General features: G+C 35.7%; 2 protein-coding genes across 2 annotated transcripts; one reads left to right on the top strand and one right to left on the bottom strand.

Annotated features, from left to right (window-relative positions):
- Positions 1-958: 958 nt before the first annotated feature.
- Positions 959-10,548, bottom strand: Pi4KIIalpha (phosphatidylinositol 4-kinase II alpha). The gene is made up of 8 exons (XM_019059169.2): positions 10,077-10,548; positions 8,596-8,714; positions 7,402-7,602; positions 6,768-6,899; positions 5,947-6,210; positions 4,515-4,742; positions 3,732-3,871; positions 959-3,117 (listed from the first exon to the last, which is right to left on the bottom strand). Exons 1-8 carry the CDS (start codon positions 10,312-10,314, stop codon positions 3,018-3,020), a joined length of 1,422 nt encoding a protein of 473 aa, XP_018914714.1. The 5' UTR covers positions 10,315-10,548; the 3' UTR covers positions 959-3,017.
- Positions 10,549-10,698: 150 nt separating this feature from the next.
- Positions 10,699-19,979, top strand: LOC109042418 (uncharacterized; the record flags this gene model as incomplete). Its single annotated transcript, XM_072301454.1, is given in 8 exon segments — positions 10,699-11,272; positions 12,853-14,139; positions 14,806-15,002; positions 15,872-16,027; positions 16,860-16,944; positions 17,891-18,069; positions 18,976-19,104; positions 19,862-19,979. Coding segments are annotated over 8 exon segments (2,251 nt in total), but the record flags the coding sequence as incomplete, so codon positions are not given.
- Positions 19,980-20,361: the final 382 nt, after the last annotated feature.

The following is a 20,361-nucleotide window of genomic DNA, read 5'->3' as shown; positions in this document are numbered from 1 at the left end:
TTAACTAAATGGTTAAAATACGAATATATCTTTTGCTAATTTCAATCCTTAAGGCCCAATTCTACCATCTTCAAAGACCGAAAGTGGCCCTTTACTTGCCTCATTATCGTCTCACAAGTCATGCAGAATGATTTGGGTGAGAATCAAAGCTTTTTAGTTTTTGATAGGAGATGCGTCATGCGGATATCATGATATGATAAATACAAATTCAAAACGAAAGGAAACTTCTCATGGTTTCAGATTAAACAAGTATCTGCTGGGCTATTTTTTTTTTAAGAATGCACAAAGCGCATTTTTTTAATCTGATTTTCATGAAATTTTAGCCTCATAATTTAAGACTGTTGCTTCCAATGTCCGTTTTTAAAATTTCGAAGGATACAATGCTAATAATCTCTTGAGTCGCTGCACAGACAGAAACAACAAAAATTAACCTCCCAACAGCTGTGCAAAATTCTTTTCGATTCATCCCACATTCAAAGTCACCTACTTACAGAAGAGCATCATGAAAAATTAAAGAATGTTAATATTTAAAAACTGTAAATGTACATAACTAGGCCTGAATTTTGTTGCCAGGTTTGTTGCTGACCGCAAGTTGGGGCGAGAATGTTGACTTTGTAATTCAATCGCTGACTAATGGTTTGCACCGTTGAGGGACTAAGGATGGCTCGAACCTGCTGTAAAGAAAGCTCAAATTGTGCACATCTGAGTTTTGGTGTAATATTTCTGACTTAAAGTCAAATTCAGAGATCGCCCGTAGTCTACAGAATTTAGGCCCTGGCTTAAAAAAAAAAAAAAAAAAAAAAAAAAAAAAAAAAAAAGTAGGGATTTTCTGTAAAATAGCAATGCTCTTAGAGAATTCATTTTTTAGCACTTAATTTTTCAAACTGGTTCTTTGAAGAAATCGCACAGCTTTCATGCCAGCAAAAAAACAGGAGAATAGTATGAAGGAAAGATAAAATTATGTACTCATAAAAATAACAGTTTTTATTAGATACTGCAATTCGCACAGTTATTATTTAAAACCTTTAAAACAATGGATAACTTTCAATTAAAAAAAAAACAAGAAATACCAACTAGTTCCAAACATTTTAACCGGTATAAGTTAATTTTTGGAATGAAACCTCAGTGGAACTTGCTGAGATGCCAATGTTTTACAAGGAAAACAAGTTTAATGAACGTGACTCAACTGTACGCTATGTATAAGGGTGACTAGGACTTTTATTTTTGACAAAATATAATATTCTCAGAACTCGGTCAGGAAGTTTCAAAGTATATCACAACTTCTCTCATGCTAATTCAAATTCAACAGTATCACAAGTTTTTTCGGGGATAAACATGGAGACAAAGAGTCATGATACAAAGAAATAATGAAAAAAAGGATGCATACTGAACGTAAGGATAAATTGAGATACATAATCAATCACTTGACCGATTCATGTGCAAGGGTCATTTTGAAAGCAATAATCTGTTTGTTTTTCTCTGAAAATTATTGATGACAAAATTGATTCGTTTGTATTGTTGGATTTTTCATTCTTTCAACTTCCACATTAATTTACGTATGCTAAATTCCAAGTCACTAAGAGGTTAATTACTCTCAAAGATAATAAAGGACTGGCTATCCCTACGGATCTAGGAGTATAAAGACAATATTAAAAGATGAAATCCATTTCATTTGGCATTAAACACATAAAGCTCATTTTCTAGATAATTACAAACGTTGATTGTTTCCTTTAGTTGGTTTTGTTTGATGCATGTGAGAAGTCAATTGACATTATGTATATAATTTCTTCAAAAAGCATGAATATTGGAATCTTTACATCATGGGCCCAGCCATGTCTACTTGCGCTTTTCAGGTTTAAAAACTTAATTGTTCGGGCACACCCCTCATTGGAAAATTAAAGATTTCTCTCTCGTAGTCTCAACCTAGTTCCCTCAAATTTTCATCTTCCTCCAAAAATGAGAGGGAAAATAGATCATGAATGAAGGTTGAAAAAGAAAAGCCTGGTGTCAATTTGGCCCAAAAAGTGACGGACTTCGCACCATTACTGTGAGATTTTTAAGCTTGTGCCACACCTACAGAAACGTTAGGAACTCAGTAGCAAATCAAGAACAACGATTTATCTATCGATAGACCTGCATTTTTCAAGCTTGGTTCTTCAGGGCCTTGATTTTGCAGTGGAATAGGTAATTCTTTTTTCAAGGAATTGAAGGTCAAAAAATCCATACGATTAAGTCGTATGATCAATTTCTTAGAGAAATCAGATTTGCTAGGTATCAAGAGCTTTAGAGAGAACCGAAACATGTTTCACTTTAAAATAACCCTTGAATACAAAAGTTGACCTATTGAAATCAACAATTCAATCATGAACACACAACATGCCGAAACAACTTCATGTTAGTTAAAAACATTCTTGAAACAAATCCAAACTGTTAAGAACTTCATTTGAAAACTTAGATGGAGGGTTATTTTAAAGACTTTTAGAAAAATATCATCTTTTCAAAATAAAATAAGAATGATAAAAAGCCAGTATAAAAGGAGAAGTCTAGAAAAGTAATTATTCTACTTATTACTATTTCTAAATCTACATCGATTGAAGATGGTTTTGAATGCACTATTATGATGATTACGATAATTACATCAACAAGGAAGAAGAATAGAAACAAATAAAGAAACTTATTTCAGTTACAACATATAAAAACATTAGTTCCGAAAAATTAAAATTGAAGACAGATAAACAGAATTAAAGGGCCCTTAAGAAAAAGGGAGAAAAAAGTTAAAGCTAAGAGAGAGGGAAAACATGATAGAGAGATAATAAAAGTGAGAGATGGGGAATAAAATCCGTGTGAATGTACTCAATACAATAGACAAGTGATAAATTTGTGATAGTGTAAAAATAAAATGCAGATAGAAAATATACTGAAAGGCGATCAGCCTCTGACAAAAAAAGCAAGTGGAAAAAAAAAGAAAAAACGAAATAAATATTAGTTGACGCAATACCATAAGAGACCATAGTAACTCAACACCAAGAGAATAATGGGCTTTTATCTTGGAACTTCTGCGTGAAAGTTGTACTGAAGGACCGGAAACGTGATGTTGTCCCAACTCTGCCTTTCGATCTGAAGAAAGTAAAAGGAGGAGAAGTTAATGAGTTACCTCAGTTAGAGGATGATATTGAGATTAAATGGGGGAAAGGAGGGTGGATGTCTTTGCAAAAAAAAATTATGATTTTCATGAAAACTCAAAAATTGCATAAAACTGGACAATAGGAAGCCTGGTAAAGTGAGCCCTAAAAAAGCCAAGGTTGATCTGGTCAATTCTTGCTTTCGAACTCATGATAAATCTTCATCAGTGACTTGTAACTCTTGGGAAAAATTTCACATGATTTATGTGCTGAAAAGCTTGCAAAAAAGATTTCCTGGCCAAACGTAAAAGATAGCCGATGTATCCAAGTTGAATAGCTTGAAAATTGCATTTACAAGTCCACGCTAGTGAGTACATATAAACTAATGAGTGAGAAAACTAGCATAGAGCAATTTGGTAGCGACAATATTCTTGTGAAATAGACATATTAATTTGCGATGATTGCAATACTCAACATAATGATTTGTGATGGCTCGACTAAAACAATAGAACATAACCTCGTGTACTAATTCTGTGTTGCATCAAATTTTTCAATTTACTGTAATTTTATCATTAACGATCATAAGTCTATTAATAACTCATTACTTACCTCTCCAGGCTAAATGGGGTCATTTGAACCAACTGAACGGGGCTTTTGTCATCTTTGAGAGCTTTCACTAGATTAGCAATCTGACCTCGCATCACACTCATTTGCTTCTCACATAAATGCCTATCAAAACCTTTATCTTGCTGCAAAAGAAAAAACAATTTGCCGATGAGAATATAGAGGGAATTATTGTACATCCCACCGGATTTTAAAAGATTTTTGGGAGGAGTAAAAAGTGGTACTCATTAGAACTCGAGTTAGGTAAGTTGGCAGTTGTTTACTTTAGACTGTCTGCTGTTACTTGATTGTTTCAGCAACATCTCTCAAGAGGAAGTTGCTTTCCAGTATCTGCACACAATGGCAGCATGGTATCATCATCCCTCTCGATTGATCCTTGATTTCTATTGGACAGAGGCAGCGCAGGTGCTTGTGAACAGTAGGTAAGCAACTGCTGACTTAACCTACATGAGTTCTAGTAGGGATTACAAAATCCATTTGCGTCTCATACACCTCATTATGAAAAATCTGACGAATACAATGTGCATACAACTTGAAAAACTAAACTTTGACAGAGGCCTGTTTGAAACGAAGAAGAAATCTTCGAGAAATGCATGAGAAAGTTTTTATCATTGAGTACCCCCTTTCTTCTTCATGGAGAATTTCTGTTCCCCTTAATCTTGAAAAGCTCAAAAAAAAATCTGGGTTGACTTCGCTGCATTAGGTTTACTACATTACCAACCTAAAAGGTGCAATATACTATTCAGAGTAGACCAGAGGAACAGTTACCTTGAATAAATTATAAAGTTCATCACAGAGATCTTGCACAAAGTTCATATCAGAGAGTAATGGGAGAACTAAATCTTTCGTTTCTTTACTGAATGGAGTTTTTGCTTGAGGTAACCAGGCCCAATGATAAGGATACGTTCGCCAAGAGTCCGGGTGTTTGAAAGGAAAAGCTAAACCATTGTCAATGGCAGCAATTGTTATTGAAGGACTATCCACAACATTCCAATCCTGTTAAGAACGAAAACAGAGGAAAAATGTGAGTATTTAGAATGCATAAATTATCTTAACCAAAGGAGGTGGATTGATTCTGCCATTGCATGACTAAAAATGCTTAAGAGGTGATCTTGGTTTCGCTTTAAAAACCAGATCATGAGATATAAACCAAGACATCTCATTCTGCGGAATATTGACAAAGTAATTGTCAAAGTAATGATAAATTTTGAAAAGGAAGAATTGCTGCTGCCTATAAGTTCTCTTCAAACAAATTTTTCTCAAAACTACATTTTTTGAACGACTTACTTCAAACCACCATAACTTTAGTTAGGTTTGAAAATTGTGGGCGCTTTTTGTTCCAAAATGTTCTTGGAAGACTTCTTTGTACTCAGCTGTCAATAAATTGATTGTGCATTGTTGAGGACAGAAGTTTCTTTTACAGTGGGCAATCACATTCGGATAAATATTTTGCGTCTTCTTTTCTTTGTACCCAAGTTACAGTGATCATACCGTCTCAGTTGTTTTTTATTTTTGAAAGCGTTAGTTAGTCATTCAATTGATGGTTTATCATATGATAAAATAAATATTCGATTCGGAGGGTAAGGTCCTCCTTACGACTAACTTCTCAATTATTTCTAAAAAAAAAAAGGGGGGCAAAAATGAAGAATATATTGCGAAAACTCACATTTCATTTTGTTCTATACTGCGGATTAAAATTGAAATACAAGTTCCAGACAGAATGCAGTGGCACTTGTCTTGATCAAAGAATTTTTTCATACTTATAAGAATAGTTCAGAGGAAAATGATCAGTGAATTTTAATGTATTTCAGTTACTTGACTATACTCCATATTTGACACATTGCCTGCCATGGTGTTTAGGGTGCATGTTTCCCCCGGCTCTACAGGGCCCACCCCCTCCTCCCAAAAATAAACTAAAAACATAAGTTCAGTGGTGCCTTCTCTTGCTGAAGCCATGCGAGCATGATCATATACACAGCTCTGATTACCGCTGTCCTGGCAGGAGCCTAGTAACAGAGAAGCAACCACATACCTGTGGGTACGACCGGCATGACACTCACAGGACCCTTCAATGCTGATAGATATTACTGACATAGCAAGCAACATGTTAAAAATATTTTTATCTTCCCCAGGACCTATAAAAAGAGATTCTTTTAAAAAGATTAAACAACACATGGAATATCGTAACAGAGGATCTCACCGATGCATTATGCGTATCAAATTCTGATTCAGCATCTCCACCAGGAATAGACTCAATGTTGCTGATTTCTGGCTGGTGGTATTTGATAAGCCAGTTATCATTCACACGGTCGGTGTTCCTAATAATGTAGTCAAGCACTACCATCTTCTCAAATTGGAGCTGGAACTGTTTTTCCACACTTGCTGACAGCGGCTCTAGTTCCAATCGACGCAACCAGTATTCAGCATCCTTAAAACCCTCGACAAATAATTGGAACGAACCAATCTGAAATGCAAAATCCAAAGCTCATAGTTCATGGAAATTTATCAAAACTTTACTTAAAAGAGAGGTGACAATTTAATGTGTTCATGTATTAGACTCTTGAGGTATTAGGTGTAAAAATGAACATAATTCTACAATTGAAGTTTGATGTTTTGATCAATAAAGTATTTTCATGCTGCAGTGCAGGGGGTTGGGGGAAAAGAACTAACCTAGGAACCAACCACTTTTGGTATGGAAACCTCTTTTAAACAAAATGAACAGGACACAAAACAAACACTTCCACTTTCAGTGTGGTTACAATATACAAACCCGATAATGTGAAGGAACGCTACACATCACTACTCTAACAAGGGCTGACCAGGTCATGCTCTTGCACAATGACTGAAGATTGACCCCTAGAAAAGCACACTTGCCTCTTTTAGGCGGCACATGAAAAGCTCTGCTTTTCTGCAAACAGACTGTAACCGCAGTTATTTATACAATACTTCGCGATTAATGTTAAATGGAGGAAAAAACAAGAATTCCTTTTGAATTATATGTATTAGAGACAAGAATCTTACCTTCGGTTTTAAACCCAGTCTTGAAAAACGACGGCCAATTTTTGGGCAGCGCTCATTGATTACATGTTTCATCCGTGTTTTTTCACGATCAATGCGAGGATAATTGAATGTTTCGCTAGCTAATCTAACGACCTGCAAGGCAACCAGAGGTTTAAAAGTTAGGATGTTGATAGTAAAAAAGATGCAGACTGATTGTGGAAAAAAATTAAATTACGTTGGGTTAGATGAGTGATTTAGGAATGAGATTGTATTTCTCTGATTATCAAATTAAATACTTCAACTGATAATTTAAATTAGTAAAGACCTCTAGAGAGGTGGAAATCTATTTACGTAGGTTTCAATGAGCTGTTTTCTTTTTGTTATTAAACAAATAAAATCGTAGGTTTACCCATTCATGCTCTCTGATGGAAGCAGGGACCGAAAAAAACCTTGATTATCAACATTTCAAAAGTAATAGAAATTTCAAGTTCAGAAACCATCTTGAACTGAGATTCTGCATAAATGACTCCATTATTATAGATTGATATGAGGGAGATGATTAGAAAGGTAACTATCACCTCCTTGTTAATCAGTCAAGCTGATGATTATTTCAGAATTTTAAAAAACCAAAATGGAAGTGGGGAGTTGGTCTAACCTTCGTCTTTGGTACGATATTTAAGTTGAGTTTATGGTCAACCAGGCTAGCTCCAGCCTCAGACAAGTAACCTTGGTTAGGGATGAGACATGAGCGGCCAAAACAGCACGGACAGCAAAGTTTGTGCATCCATTTGGTCCACTTAGGATTTAATCTACCGTACGGCTCTTCATCCTTCGGCTTAAAGACACCGATAATTTTCTGCAAGGAAAAAAAAAGTTAAAGAGGAAGAAACCAAAATTCAGATCCTAGTAAATGGAAAAAAAATAGACATCATTAGAAAAACCTTGATCATAATGCATCTATCATTGCCTGAAAGTTGCTGACAGCTTATGTTATAGAGCATCATGTATCATCAAGCAATTGCAAGAGGATAATACACCTATATGCTAAACAGTACTTAAGAAAATAATGAAATACGAAAGGAAAATCCAGCATCAGATAAGTACTAACAGTGGAGGTTCAAAACCATAGATCTCTCAAGCACTAATGTAGGGAGAGTATTGCCAGTCCTATCTTTTTAAAGAGGAAAAGCTATGCAGTTTTATGATAGGTCTGCGCCTTTTAGGCTGACGTACTTAGTGCTCTTTAGGCCAAGAGTAAAAAAGTGCTCCTTTTAGTCCATAGATTTTAGGAAGCTTATTACAATGCTCTTCTGAGAAAATCCACCCGATGAACTGTAAATCAGTTATTTTCGCTCGTAACTAAACAGTCTGCAGCCTACTGTGCAGAAAAGCACTGTTTCTATTGCATACTTGAATAATAGTTGTACCTTCAACTCCTAACTTCCTGTGTCTGGCTATTTTTTGAACACTCGGAATTTAAGATCGAATTTTGCGATATAAAATTCTCAATTTTATTAATGTCGAAAATTCTTAGAGAAATCTCTGAGCTGTAGATCTTTTAGCTACTGAAAGAGGAGAAGTAGAACTGAGGAAAGAAAAGAGTAGACAAAAGTCACATCAGTCTGAATGCATCAATCATCAGTTGGCCCATTGGTTAGCATGTAAATATCTGTTGAATGGTGCAATTTTTGGATGTAACATTTGTCTGTTCCTTTTCTCCCCCAGTTCTAAAAGAGTTGAAAAACTATCTTGGAACGATAACTCTAGTTTCAGGAAATATTTGTGACAGCAATATTTTCATGTTTGTCAGATCAGATAGAAGTACCTACGAAGAAAACAATGCACTTACCCCTGCTGTGTTTTTAACAAAATAACTTCCACTTGAGCCTTGATAAATGCGTTGTGGAAGAATCCCATTTTCTATTGCTAGTTCAGCTTGTTTAATTACTTGTTTAAATTCCAAATCATCTGAAAGAAAAAATTACAAAATCAATGAGCCAAGTGTATGAAATCATCGAGATTTGATATATTCTGTTTCCGTTCATTTTTTCACAATTCTTGACTTAAAAACTTTTCATAACCTAAGATCGGTATGAATCTTCCTGCAGTAATAGAAAAGAATGGCTCCTTATATGCTCCTCATAAGTCTGCCTGCCTTTGCAAAGCAGACTTCTTGAGGTAAAACCATTTTCGCATGTTACTCCTAGCTATCCTTGCATTCATGAATTCATTTTCATACCCCACTATAGAACATGGCTGTAAACATGAAAAAAGGTACAAATCAAGAGTTCTCATCTGTAGACAGTGGCAACAGTAATTTCACCATAGGTCATGGATACTAGTCGTAAGATTCAAAGGGTTTAAGAGGAAAAATCAACTAAGTCTCTAGTAGAACTGCTGAACATAGTAGATGTGATTGGTTGACTATCACCTGGAAGCAGTTGATACCAACCGCAGCTAACTAATGATGACTGTATTTTGGTGATGTCAACTGATTATTTTAACTAACAAAGCTGCTTGTACTTTCTCTTTAGTTCATTAGGGAACTAAGTATTTCCAAGATCATAGCTCACAAATCCATGGAAAGGTGTACCTCCATTGCGACATCTCAGAATCTCAGATTTTTTTTATTTCTTTTTAAAAGGAAACTAACCAGAGTATCTCACTGGAAATTTCTAGGAATATTTTGAAATCAGTGAACACATTACTCAGAAAATTTCAAGAATATCTGTTAAGGAGTGCAGCGATTCTATTAAAAGACGATATGTGAGAGGGAATTTACAAGGTTGCAATCAAAAGTACACATTTTTAGACTTCTGCTAAGTAATAAAATTTTAAGTATTATAAGTAATAAAATCATTTGAAAAGAGGAGTATAAGCAAATGTTTCAAAAGAAAATGAGTTGACTAATTTGTTAACAGACTAGCTGACGATAAGTCTTCACAGAAGACAAAGAGATTCAACGAGAGTCTGAAACTGAACTTTCGGAAAGTTCATCAGGCACAGTTCAGAGTGCTATTCATTTGCGAATAATCCGTGATTTTCACATGACTTCTCTCAAAATGATCCTAAAAAATTTCAGAGGATGTTGAATGATTGGCTGACAAGTCATTCTGCACATTTTATGGGATGAAAACAGTGGTGATGTGCTAGATGATGTACTGAATCCATTCAATGCGTTTCCGCTGATTCTAACCTCTGACACACAATTGCATAACTGGAGGGAATGCCTAAAATGGGCAAGTCTTTTAGTAGACATTACAAAAATATCCGTCTAATGAAATTCTGTATTCATGATGAAACTATTAATTTTAAGAGAGTAAATTTTACCCGGAAAGTGGTTGTATGAGGTATCAAAATCCATTCGGCCTAGTAGAGGCTGATGTTCGCAGTTGCTTCTCGGTGAGTCCAGGGAAGCCCTGTTGCTGGGTCCTGGGGCAAAATCAACATCTGGTACTGTGCATGAATCTTCACCAATATCTGATGAAGAGAGAGAAATTACTGAATTTGTGCTTTGAACGTCATCGGAAGGAAGAGAGAGTTTTAAATGTGTTTGCTCCTCTGACATTGAGATGCTGTGATTTACTTGACATGAACGAAATGCACTTGGGTTGGTTAATCACTTGACTGCACTGAATAACTCATGTAGATGACGAATTGAGAAAATGCGGAGCAATAATTAAAAATTAAAACGTAGCTGAAGTAATTGACAATTGCAATCTGACAGACAAAAATGTAACGAAACGATGAAACGAAACGAGATAAGAAACCTTGATTTTTGACAGGTAAGGAAACAAGGAAAGGAACAGAAGGAAGGGACTAGTGCTGCTAGGAGCGGATGTTTACCTCTTTAAAATGCCTTCAGTTTTGTGAATATGCAATTTTTATAACAAGTTGCACAAAATTCAAACATGCACTGCCGCTCTCTGTTGATTAAAATTGGAAACAAAGCCGAGAGTGGAAAGTAAGGTTATGTTTCCAATAGATATGGATGATTTGAATTAAAGGAATTAAAGTTTCATGATATCTAAGTTTTAATTTCAGTTTCAGTTCATAATAGATATTTCTTTTGATTTTTTATGGTTTCTTCAGTCATAATTATCAGTTAATGTGCATTGATTCCTTGGTGTTATTTTCTTTGAAATTGTTCAATTCGATAAATCAATGCACCTCTGAGGTCGCTCGCCTTGTCTTTGATTATTAAATAAATGAAGCAGTTCAGCTCTTCAGTACTTAGCCAAATAAGTTTAGGTTTTTAAAGTAGCCATTACTTCTGAAAATTATCTTCAATAGAATTTTTTCTGTGCGTGTGTTTGTTTTGTACTTGTTGGATGCATCTCAATCCTCATCTGAACCTGCAGTCGCTGAACCTATGAGCAATGAAATCCGTGTTTTGGCTCATGCAATAGATCCTTGAAACGGCCCAATGCTACCCTCCAAAGGATTTTTCAACAACTTCAACTGCCCTTTCAATGAATATGATGTTTGTAACAGGCCTCATTGCCACTATCGTCACTTTCGAAAGAGTAAGGACGTATTTTTCAATCTTTTTCTCATTTCCTCTCTCATGCAAAATATGTGTTTCCATTAAGAATTTGTATGTATAATTTGCAATGGAGGTTGATGCCCAACTTTGTAAGCACAATGAGCTCTTTAAGTCGAACTTTCTATGTGCCAATCTCAATCTCTCAGAGGGTTGAGGAGACAATTTTTCGACCCTCTGAAACAAGTTCTCTAATGGAGTTGTGGGGCTATTGCTGTTGCTTTGTGTATGTGGACGCCCCGCTGCACGCTGTTATCATTTAAAGGACTTTGACTCTATTTGCCTATTCCATCTTCATGGCCTGCAAGGATATAATAGATGGCCTCAATCTCCAACTATATGCAGCAAAGTCTACTAAAAACTGCAAATAAAATGTTGAAAAATTCACATCTCAGTTTTCCTTCTCTGTAGATTGGTACATTATAAGTTAAATTTTAAAGCTCAAAGCTCACTGTAATCAGGAGGTCATGAGGAATATCTCATTAAGTAATATTAAAATTTAGTTGCCACCGAATTTCTTTGTCTTTTATGCACAGTCCATTGACGATCAATGCAGGGTAAATTTAACACAGCAACTGGATAATGAACCAAGTAGATGAAGGAATGATTTATCTCCAGAGATGAGAATGTTTGTGGGGCTTCAAGGAGGAGGAGCAGTCATTTTTCCAACTTTTCATAGTCCTCCACACAAGAGGCAGCAAGAGTGCTTGGAGGATTACCTATACGCAATTCTTTTTTGATGTTGAAATTTATTTTATTCATATGGAAATTAGTGTTACAAGACAAACGAAAATAATACCTCACACACCAAAAGAATACCTCGTGTGGTGTGTGTTACCAAAGAGAGAGAGAGAGAGAGAGAGAGAGAAAAAATAATAACAAGAAGAAAATACAGATAATTCTTAGCCTCTTGCCTGCAATCTGATTGTTGAAATTTATGTCGGCACGACAAAAATCGAAAATCAATGTATTACACAGCACAGATAGGGCTATGTCTTGTCTTATGGTGCCGACAAAGCCAGTTAAAGTCTGAACAATCAGGCTGCTGGTTAGGATAAGCCTTCTAGCGTATGTATATTTGACGAAGGAGTTGCAATTAATAAGAGGGATTTGATTTGTCACTCAGTCGCTTAATTTTCGGGAGTGAACACAGTTAGAAGCCACACAGGAGCATTGTTTTACTATCGAAAACGATTTAGTTTGCTGTCCACAAGACTGCAGACTCTTGAATTAAGGCCAAAAATTGTTAGTAGATTTGACTAAAAAATGATATGAATTGAGATTGTTCTGAGTGCAAAAAGAGCCTGTGTTCCTTTGAAGAGGGTTTGGTTTTGATTTCCGGCCAGGCTAAGTACCTAAGTTCGATAATTTCAAACTAGGGCCTCTGGGTCTGAGGCTGAGAATGAGGGCTAGAAATTGGGATATTAAGCAGAAGAATAGCCGCCGAGGCTCTCACTTAAAAGAAATAATAATATAAAGAAAAGAGTTTTGTTACCTGTTAGGATTTTCATAGAATGAATATTTTATCTTTGGTAATATTTTCCTCTATTTTCTCTTTTTCAGAAAAACAAAAACCAGAAGAAAACGGAGGTGGAAATGCTGGTGCCATGCTAGCCAATTTTAGCTCTGAGGATGTAAATACATTATTGTTTTCAGAATTAATCTCAGAAGCTGTTCAAAATTTGTTAAATAAGTCCAAGAATGTATTAGGTAGTGAGGAAGAAGATAAAGCATCAGAAGCTTTACCTCTACCCTTGCCAACATCACAGCCTGAATCAACTCCAGTTCCTACTTATAAGCCAACTCCGATTTCAGAGCTCAGCAGGAGACATCTCCCAACCCTATATGTTCCGTCAAGAGCAGAGCCACGGAAAACAAAAGCTGATGGCTCCTCTGAATCGACTCAACCCATCAAGAAGAAGCGAGTGCAAGAGTATAGACCAAAACCTACCAAGAAACTTGACCAGCCAATACCTGAATACTGCCCGTCTGCAATCACCTCAATGCCGGAATCTCAGATCTCAGCTTTGGCCGAGGAACTCAGCTTTCTTGACAATATTTTTGATGATAAAGATCTTCTTGAAAGTGAAGAAGGTGCGAATCAAGCTGCCAAGACCGAAAATATCAGTAAGCCCGAGTCTGTGAATTTTGAACCTCGATTTTCGAGCGATGAAGAGGAAAATGACTCGGACAAAGCATCCATACCAGTCGAGTCTGAAATCAAAGAGAATGAATGTCAGTCCTCGGCAAATATTGACATTTCCCGGGTAAAAGAAGAACCTGAAGATTCTCCAAAGGTCAAGGAGAAGAAAGATTCCAGCAAAAATGAAAAAAAAGAAGACTCTAAGAAAAAAGATAGCTCCAGCTCAAAAAAACACTCATCAAGTCATTCGAGATCAAAATCCTCATCCTCTAGACATAGTAGTCATAGCAGCCGTAGATCTGTGGACAAAAAAGATTCGAGAAAGTCTCATCACTCCAGTTCAAGTCGACATAAAAGTTCCTCTAGAACAAAAGACGATAAAAATCGACATTCATCAACCTCATCAAAAAGTTCCCGCCATAAAAGCAGCAGCTCTGGGAAACACAGGCAGAGTTCTAAAGACAGAAGGAGCAGTACTAGTTCCCGCAGTAAAAGTAAATCCAGTAGTAAGAAGTCATCAAGTAGCAGTAGGGATAAAAAATATGAGAATCATGTTTGCGATTGTAAGTATTGCCCAACGAACAAGAAGAAAACTAAAAAAAGCGAAACAGAATCAGAAGCCGAAGAGTCAGAACAGACTGCGTCTGAAAACGAATCATCATCTGCCGAAAGTGTCATCTACTGCTCTCCTGAAAGAACCAAAATTGGTAAGTTCTAATTTTGTGTTTTTTTCATGTCTATATATGTCTGATTAAGGCGGTGATAAATGTATGATCTGCTTCCCCATCTGCTGCCCTTACAATTCCTAAAGTGTTGGATCAAATTTATTGATAGAAATCTCAAAATTATATCTGAGGTAATTTAAAATCATTATATTCCCCAATATTTTTACATATAAAGTCAGTACTGAGCAAATGGAGCACATTATTGACAGATTTTTTTCAAAAATATTAGTTACTATCTTTGGGCTCCCAGCAACTGATATGTCAATTGTTACAAATGATTACTTACCTAAAAAGTTAAAATTTGTAAAATAATTTTTTGTGCTCCTATTTGAAAAACAGTTCTTTTCTTCAGGAGGGCTCTTATCTGTATCTGAGTTTCACCATTATTAATGTCTTAGACAAATTTTATACAAAAGAATTCTTTTTATTGCTATTTAGTGTGGTAATCACCCATGCATAGTTTTTCTTCTTTCTTCAAAGTGCAATAGGGTTTTGTTGAAGTTTGCTGCAGAGGAAATAATCATGACCAAGTTGGAAAACTGTCTGCCATACTTGCATTTTGTACTTAATGTTGACGATTTTTAATAACTATATTTTCTTTTAAATTGTCATTGACTGAGGCCTATTAATAAAACTCTTTTATTGTAGAAATCATCAGTTCTTCAGACGAGGAAGCCGAAGAGAGAGAGGGCCAATCAATGGGAAATGATTCAAACTCAGAACCTGACAATGATGAGGAGAATAGTGCACTACCTGATTTATCAGATGGAGAAGGAACAAGCAGCGGTGGAGAGGATTTGCTAGCCAAGCAAGTTTTCGAAAAATTTAAGGGTGCAAACTTTAAGGTAACTCACTTCTACCTCCCTCTTTGAAGGGTACATCAAAGGAATAAAAAATTAATAGGAAACGGTTGCTGAAAGATGTTCGCTGCAAGGCTGTAGAAAGTTTTTTGAGCTTTAGTAGCAATCTCAAGCTGAAAATTTTCTCCCTCAAAGCAGCTTATCTATTTTTATCTCATTTCCTGTTTTAAAAAGTATAAATTATTAATAAAATAAGTTCTGGGGGGAAAATTCTCTCATACATTTACAGATTTTTCATGCCATGCGCAAGCTGGGGCTAAAATGCTGGAACTTTGTCTATTCCTCTAGGCTGCTGATTAATTTAACTGTTTACTTTTATTCAAAAAGGCTGAAGCAAAGCCTTTCTTGTTTCTCCCTCTTAATTTCAACTGTCAGAGATCATGAGTATTGGACGCTTAGACGCCTTGAAAATAATCTGATTGATGCATGGGACCGATCAAGAAAATTATACTTTTTGAATGTGAAGATCTTCAGCAAAATTAAAGCAAGGAACAGAATCAGGATTAAATCAAAGTGTAGTGGATTTTACCTGACTTCCAACACCACCCACTTTAAACACTTTTTTTTACCATTCTACTCTGTAATTATTCATACTATTATTTTTTGTTCTATTTTACAAATAAAAGGGGCTGCTAACTTTACAAAAACCAATCACAGACAAACAACAGAAACAAGACAAACTATTGGTTTCTCATGGACTATTATAAATATTTTTAAAAGTCTAACCTTTTCACTTGTGAGTCTTCAATCCCACCATTTGAATTGCAAGGTTTCAATACCAAAAGATGGTCAGCACTCTTTGAAAATATTTTTAAAACAGAAATCTCATTGTAATTTTATCTTTTATTTTTCAGCCTGTCTCTGCACAAACAGAGAGTATCAATCAAAGTGGATCCAAGAAGCGAGTTGCTTATGATAGCGTAGCAAATGCCACCTCAAGTTGGCCGCAAGATAACTACAATGCTCCAAAAATACACAATAAAGGGAATGACTCCCTCACCCCTGCTCAGGTACTCAAAATATTTTTTCCATAATCAAGAATGTACTCAAATAATGTTAGATCGTCGTGCAAGAATTCTGTTTTTGAACGACTTAACCCTTCCATTTAAAAATGCCTGGTAAAAACTCCTGTAAATTATAAATTGATAATTAGTGCATTTTTATTTATGTTCCTTTGAATGTTGTATGGGAGGGAATGACTATCCAAAGTGGCAGTATGGAAAATATGTTTTTAGCATCAATTCATAAGCAGTTGAACATCATCCTAGGAATTTTACAAATAAAAATGACCCATAAGTTTGTGAAATTGAGAAATAGGTACCAAACTTTGTCGGTCCATCCACAGGTATTTAAATATAATTAAGATGAGTCACAACTGCACATAGGTCTGTCCTAGCACTTCTGCTTGGCTGGTGGTGCGATTTTGACTTATTAACAGACGTTGTATTTCTGTGTAAAAGTACTGACAAAACACAGACCCTGGCTTCAAATGTGGGGCCATTGCTTTATACAAAAAAGCAGACTTTCCAATTTACTAATTGTCTAGTTAACTGGTTTTGGGCAGCTGCTGACAAGTCTGGTAAATTGAGCTTTCACCATACATTCAAATACATTCTTCAAAAGTCTGAAAATCTTTGAGTATGCAGTGAAGATCTGAATAAGGCATAAGAACTGCACTGACATTTCGCGCTTACTTTTTCAAATGAGCCTCAGCAGATAAAACTCCTTGCTGAGCCTCTCACAGGTATGATGCTCCCGTAACATTTATTACTCTTTCCCAAAAATGCACTTAGTACCAAATGTAAGTACCAGAGTTGAGTTTTGATTATTTGTTTGTTTTAGCTAATGGCCCAGAGGTGGGAAAAAATACAACAACTGAAGAATGCAGCTCCGCCAAATCCAACCGGTCCACAATCACCTGCACCAGGTAAAATTATGAGTTTACAAAATTAAAGCAGTGTTTATTGATAAGTACATTTATTTGTTTTGATTTGAAAGGAGAAAATTCCTGTGAAGGAAGTCTTTTTATTTTTCCATTAATAAAAGACATCCTAGAAAGCCCAAATAGTCATTTGTAGTTTTTTTTGAAACTTCATGTAAAGCATTGTTGTTGCTTTGATAATTTGTAAGTAAATGACTATCGCACATCAAGGATATTGTAAAAATGTGTAAAGCAAATGCCAATTAGTAATACTAATTGTGGCAAATCTCCAGAAATTTCTCTTTGATCCAGGGGTGTAGAAAATATCCAATCACACACCCAAGAAGCGTGTGGGAATGGGGAAACATGTTGAAGGGTCAAAAGTTTTGCAGGGTTTTATCTTAGTTGGCGTATGGACTTATGATACTTGCGCACTGTTGCAGACAATCTCCACAATTAGCGTGAAATTTTGAATTACTCCAGAAGAGAAAGTCACTAGTCAGCTAATTTTGATTGTCTGTGTCATGTTTCTCGTTTCCACTCCTGATGGTATGATCATTTAAGAATCGGGGAAAGGCTACAGAAATGTCTGTACTCTCTTTTTAATTTTTTGACAAGCACAAAAAAAAGAGAAAAGGGTCGCTTTTGAGATTGGAATTTGTTTTTTTTTTGGTGGAAAATTTTGTGGAAAGCTGGAGGGTGGACATCAGGGAATATGGAAGCCTGGAAGATTCTCTATTCCTTGGAAATTCCTGGAGTGTTTCCTAATTATTTAAAATCTAAGTACTCCTTTGATGTATTTTTGAACTGCTCAGAAACTGAATCCATTATCATGAGTATATGGATATCGATTTTCAAGTAATATGCTAGAATCAGGTCATTATGAAAATGATGCATCGTATCTCTATTTATTTTGACTTTCCAATTGATTAGATTCATTTTTTTGGACCAGGTAAAATGCGGATTGCCCATGTTCCAAATGTTTCCTCATTGATTGAGCGAAAGAAGCAACTCATCGAACAGAGAGTTCAACCATACCCATCAAACAAACCTCAACCACCGACTAATTCTAGTCTAAAAGCGAATAGTTCGAAGGCTGAGTCTGATAAATTATCTGCTCAAGAAGTTTTTGTAAGTATCTTACCATGCATTCTATTTCCTCCTCCTTATTGCACTACGTCAGAACGAACTAAAAGTCTCACATTTTTTTCATTGACTTTATTTGCATATTTATTTTTCATGTAATACAACGAGGCCTCCAATTGGAGCTATAGTAATTATGGTAGTAGCTGTAGGTCATACACCTCCAAATCTCTGTAAAATATCTCTGGATATAAAATAGGATACAATTTACTGTAATTAATTTTAGTCACTGTATAGAAAATTTTATAGCAGAACACTTGGAGACTCAAAACTCTGAAAAGATCCTAAAGTTTCTTAAAGGAAATTGTTCTTTCTCCTATGGTAAAGTATCATTATTATTGACTTCCTCGAAAATCCTGAATCCAGAATTTGGCTTTGCATGGCACTGGGTTGTGAGTGTGCATCAAATCAGAATTGTTTGGGCGTTTATGCCAAATGTTTTCCAATAAGAGCAAAATTGGCTGCGTTCAGTTGACAGGCCTGATTTCTTTGCCCTTATTGAACTGTTCTCAATCAAGACTTTCATAAGCAGAGCAGCGCTTTGCTAAAAAAAAACTTATAGTGACTACATAAAATTAAAATATCGGCCGAACATTAAACAGCGGAAATGCGAACTTACTCTCCACTTTTAATTTAGACGCACTAAACTAAGCTCTTGAATTTTATTCTGCAGTAGTCTCTTTTAAAATACAGAGAATATGAAAGTGAAGGGGGATCAACAGTGAAAAGACTTTTACTGTTAATATCAAGTGGAAGAAAAATTAGCTTAAACTCTTTTTAGCACCTTTGACTCACAGATTCTGGTTCTCTTTTACGTAGCAGAGCTTCTTGTGGCAAACATTGCGGTTAATCACATCATTACTGTATTTTTCCTTTTGTATAATTTAATTTCAGGCCTTACTCAAAAGACAGCTGACAGGCAATCATGAGAAAGTAACGGAGCATGAAAGTAAAGTGGGGGTGGAAGCTTTGACCTTAGCTTATGCCTGGCTGTATGACAATGCAGAGGAGGCTCATGAAAAGGTATGTTTTACTATACTTCTAAAATTGAACCGTTGATATTGGTGCCAACTAAACCTCGAGACAAAATTACCCTATAAACTCTGTTCTTTCATGCATTTGCGAGCTCCTCTCATTTTTCACTGCGTGTAAATTAAACGTCTCACTATCGAAACTAATTCTAGCCAAGCCCATTTGGATAATAAATAATAAATTGAAGCTCATACCTCACTTCCATAGGTTGAAAATAGGCAATGATTACTCAAATAATGCAAGGATATTATATAAGTATATTATAAGTTCATAAATGAGGTCTAAGTATGCAATAAATACTAAATATTTGACCTGTGCACAATCAGATATTTCATTCAATGGAGTCTGTCAGTTTCGAGATCCAGTCGAGCCTACTTGTCAAATCAGCTCAGATAATCTGTAGTTTACTGTATAGTCTTTATAAGCTATAGCAAATTTTGCCTGTTGAAACAGCATCAATCTTTAGATAGTTTACGCCAATTAAGCTTATGCACCATTAGAGTTCAGCAGAAAATCAGCTGTCTTCAGTTTAGCTGTGAACGTAAATACAAAAATTAAGATGGAGGGTCTTCTGTGAGACTATAAAAATGAGGAAACTTTTTTGGCATGGACTCTAAGAAAAACTGAATTTTAGGAACACGGACTATGTGCTAAGATGCAATTTCTGTGTGTTTAGGAAGAGATAAAACAAATCATCGACCTTGATGTAGAGTCACACATTCTAACAAATAATATTCCTCTGTTCTAGGCAGTAGAGCTTGAAAAAACAGTATCAAATGCTGCACATCAAGTCATAACTTATCGAAGAGCATTGTTCCTGAAAATCAAGAACATAGCAGACCAAGCTAAAGAAATAGAAAAGAACGGTAAGTAAGCCTCAAATCTTTCATCGATTCTTAATTACTCCTAATTTGGGTACATGTTAATATGAGTGATTTCATCATCTATTAACTGTAGTCTACAACGCGAAAAGTGGCGGCTGGAGGGTGGAATCAGTGATTCGCTTCGGGTATTCATGTTGTTAAAGGTTTGAATTGTAGGTAAACTGGCACACTCAAGCAATCGACCTTTGAATAATACATCAAAGCCACCACTGAAAAATAAATCCAATAAATCCACCGATAAATCGAGCTGCCACTTTTTATGTCAAAGATCATAAATGAGCTTCCCTTCATATTATGTTGAAGTTCTAAGAGTTAGTCCTCACCAGTCTCTCAGTTGTCTATTTTCTCCCGGCGATTTTTTTAA

The sequence above is a fragment of the Bemisia tabaci genome, chromosome 6 (genome assembly GCF_918797505.1).
Source record: "Bemisia tabaci chromosome 6, PGI_BMITA_v3".
Classification (NCBI taxonomy): domain Eukaryota; kingdom Metazoa; phylum Arthropoda; class Insecta; order Hemiptera; family Aleyrodidae; genus Bemisia; species Bemisia tabaci.
This window is presented reverse-complemented; position numbering and strand designations above follow the sequence as displayed.

Coding starts and splice junctions, on each gene's coding strand:
- Pi4KIIalpha (XM_019059169.2), bottom strand. CDS start 10,314: ATGTCAGAGGAGCAAACACATTTAAAACTCTCTCTTCCTTCCGATGAC. Junction 6,211..6,767: donor GACTGGGTTTAAAACCGAAG/GTAAGATTCTTG, acceptor TTTGCATTTCAG/ATTGGTTCGTTCCAATTATT. Junction 3,872..4,514: donor AACTTTATAATTTATTCAAG/GTAACTGTTCCT, acceptor TTTCTTTTGCAG/CAAGATAAAGGTTTTGATAG.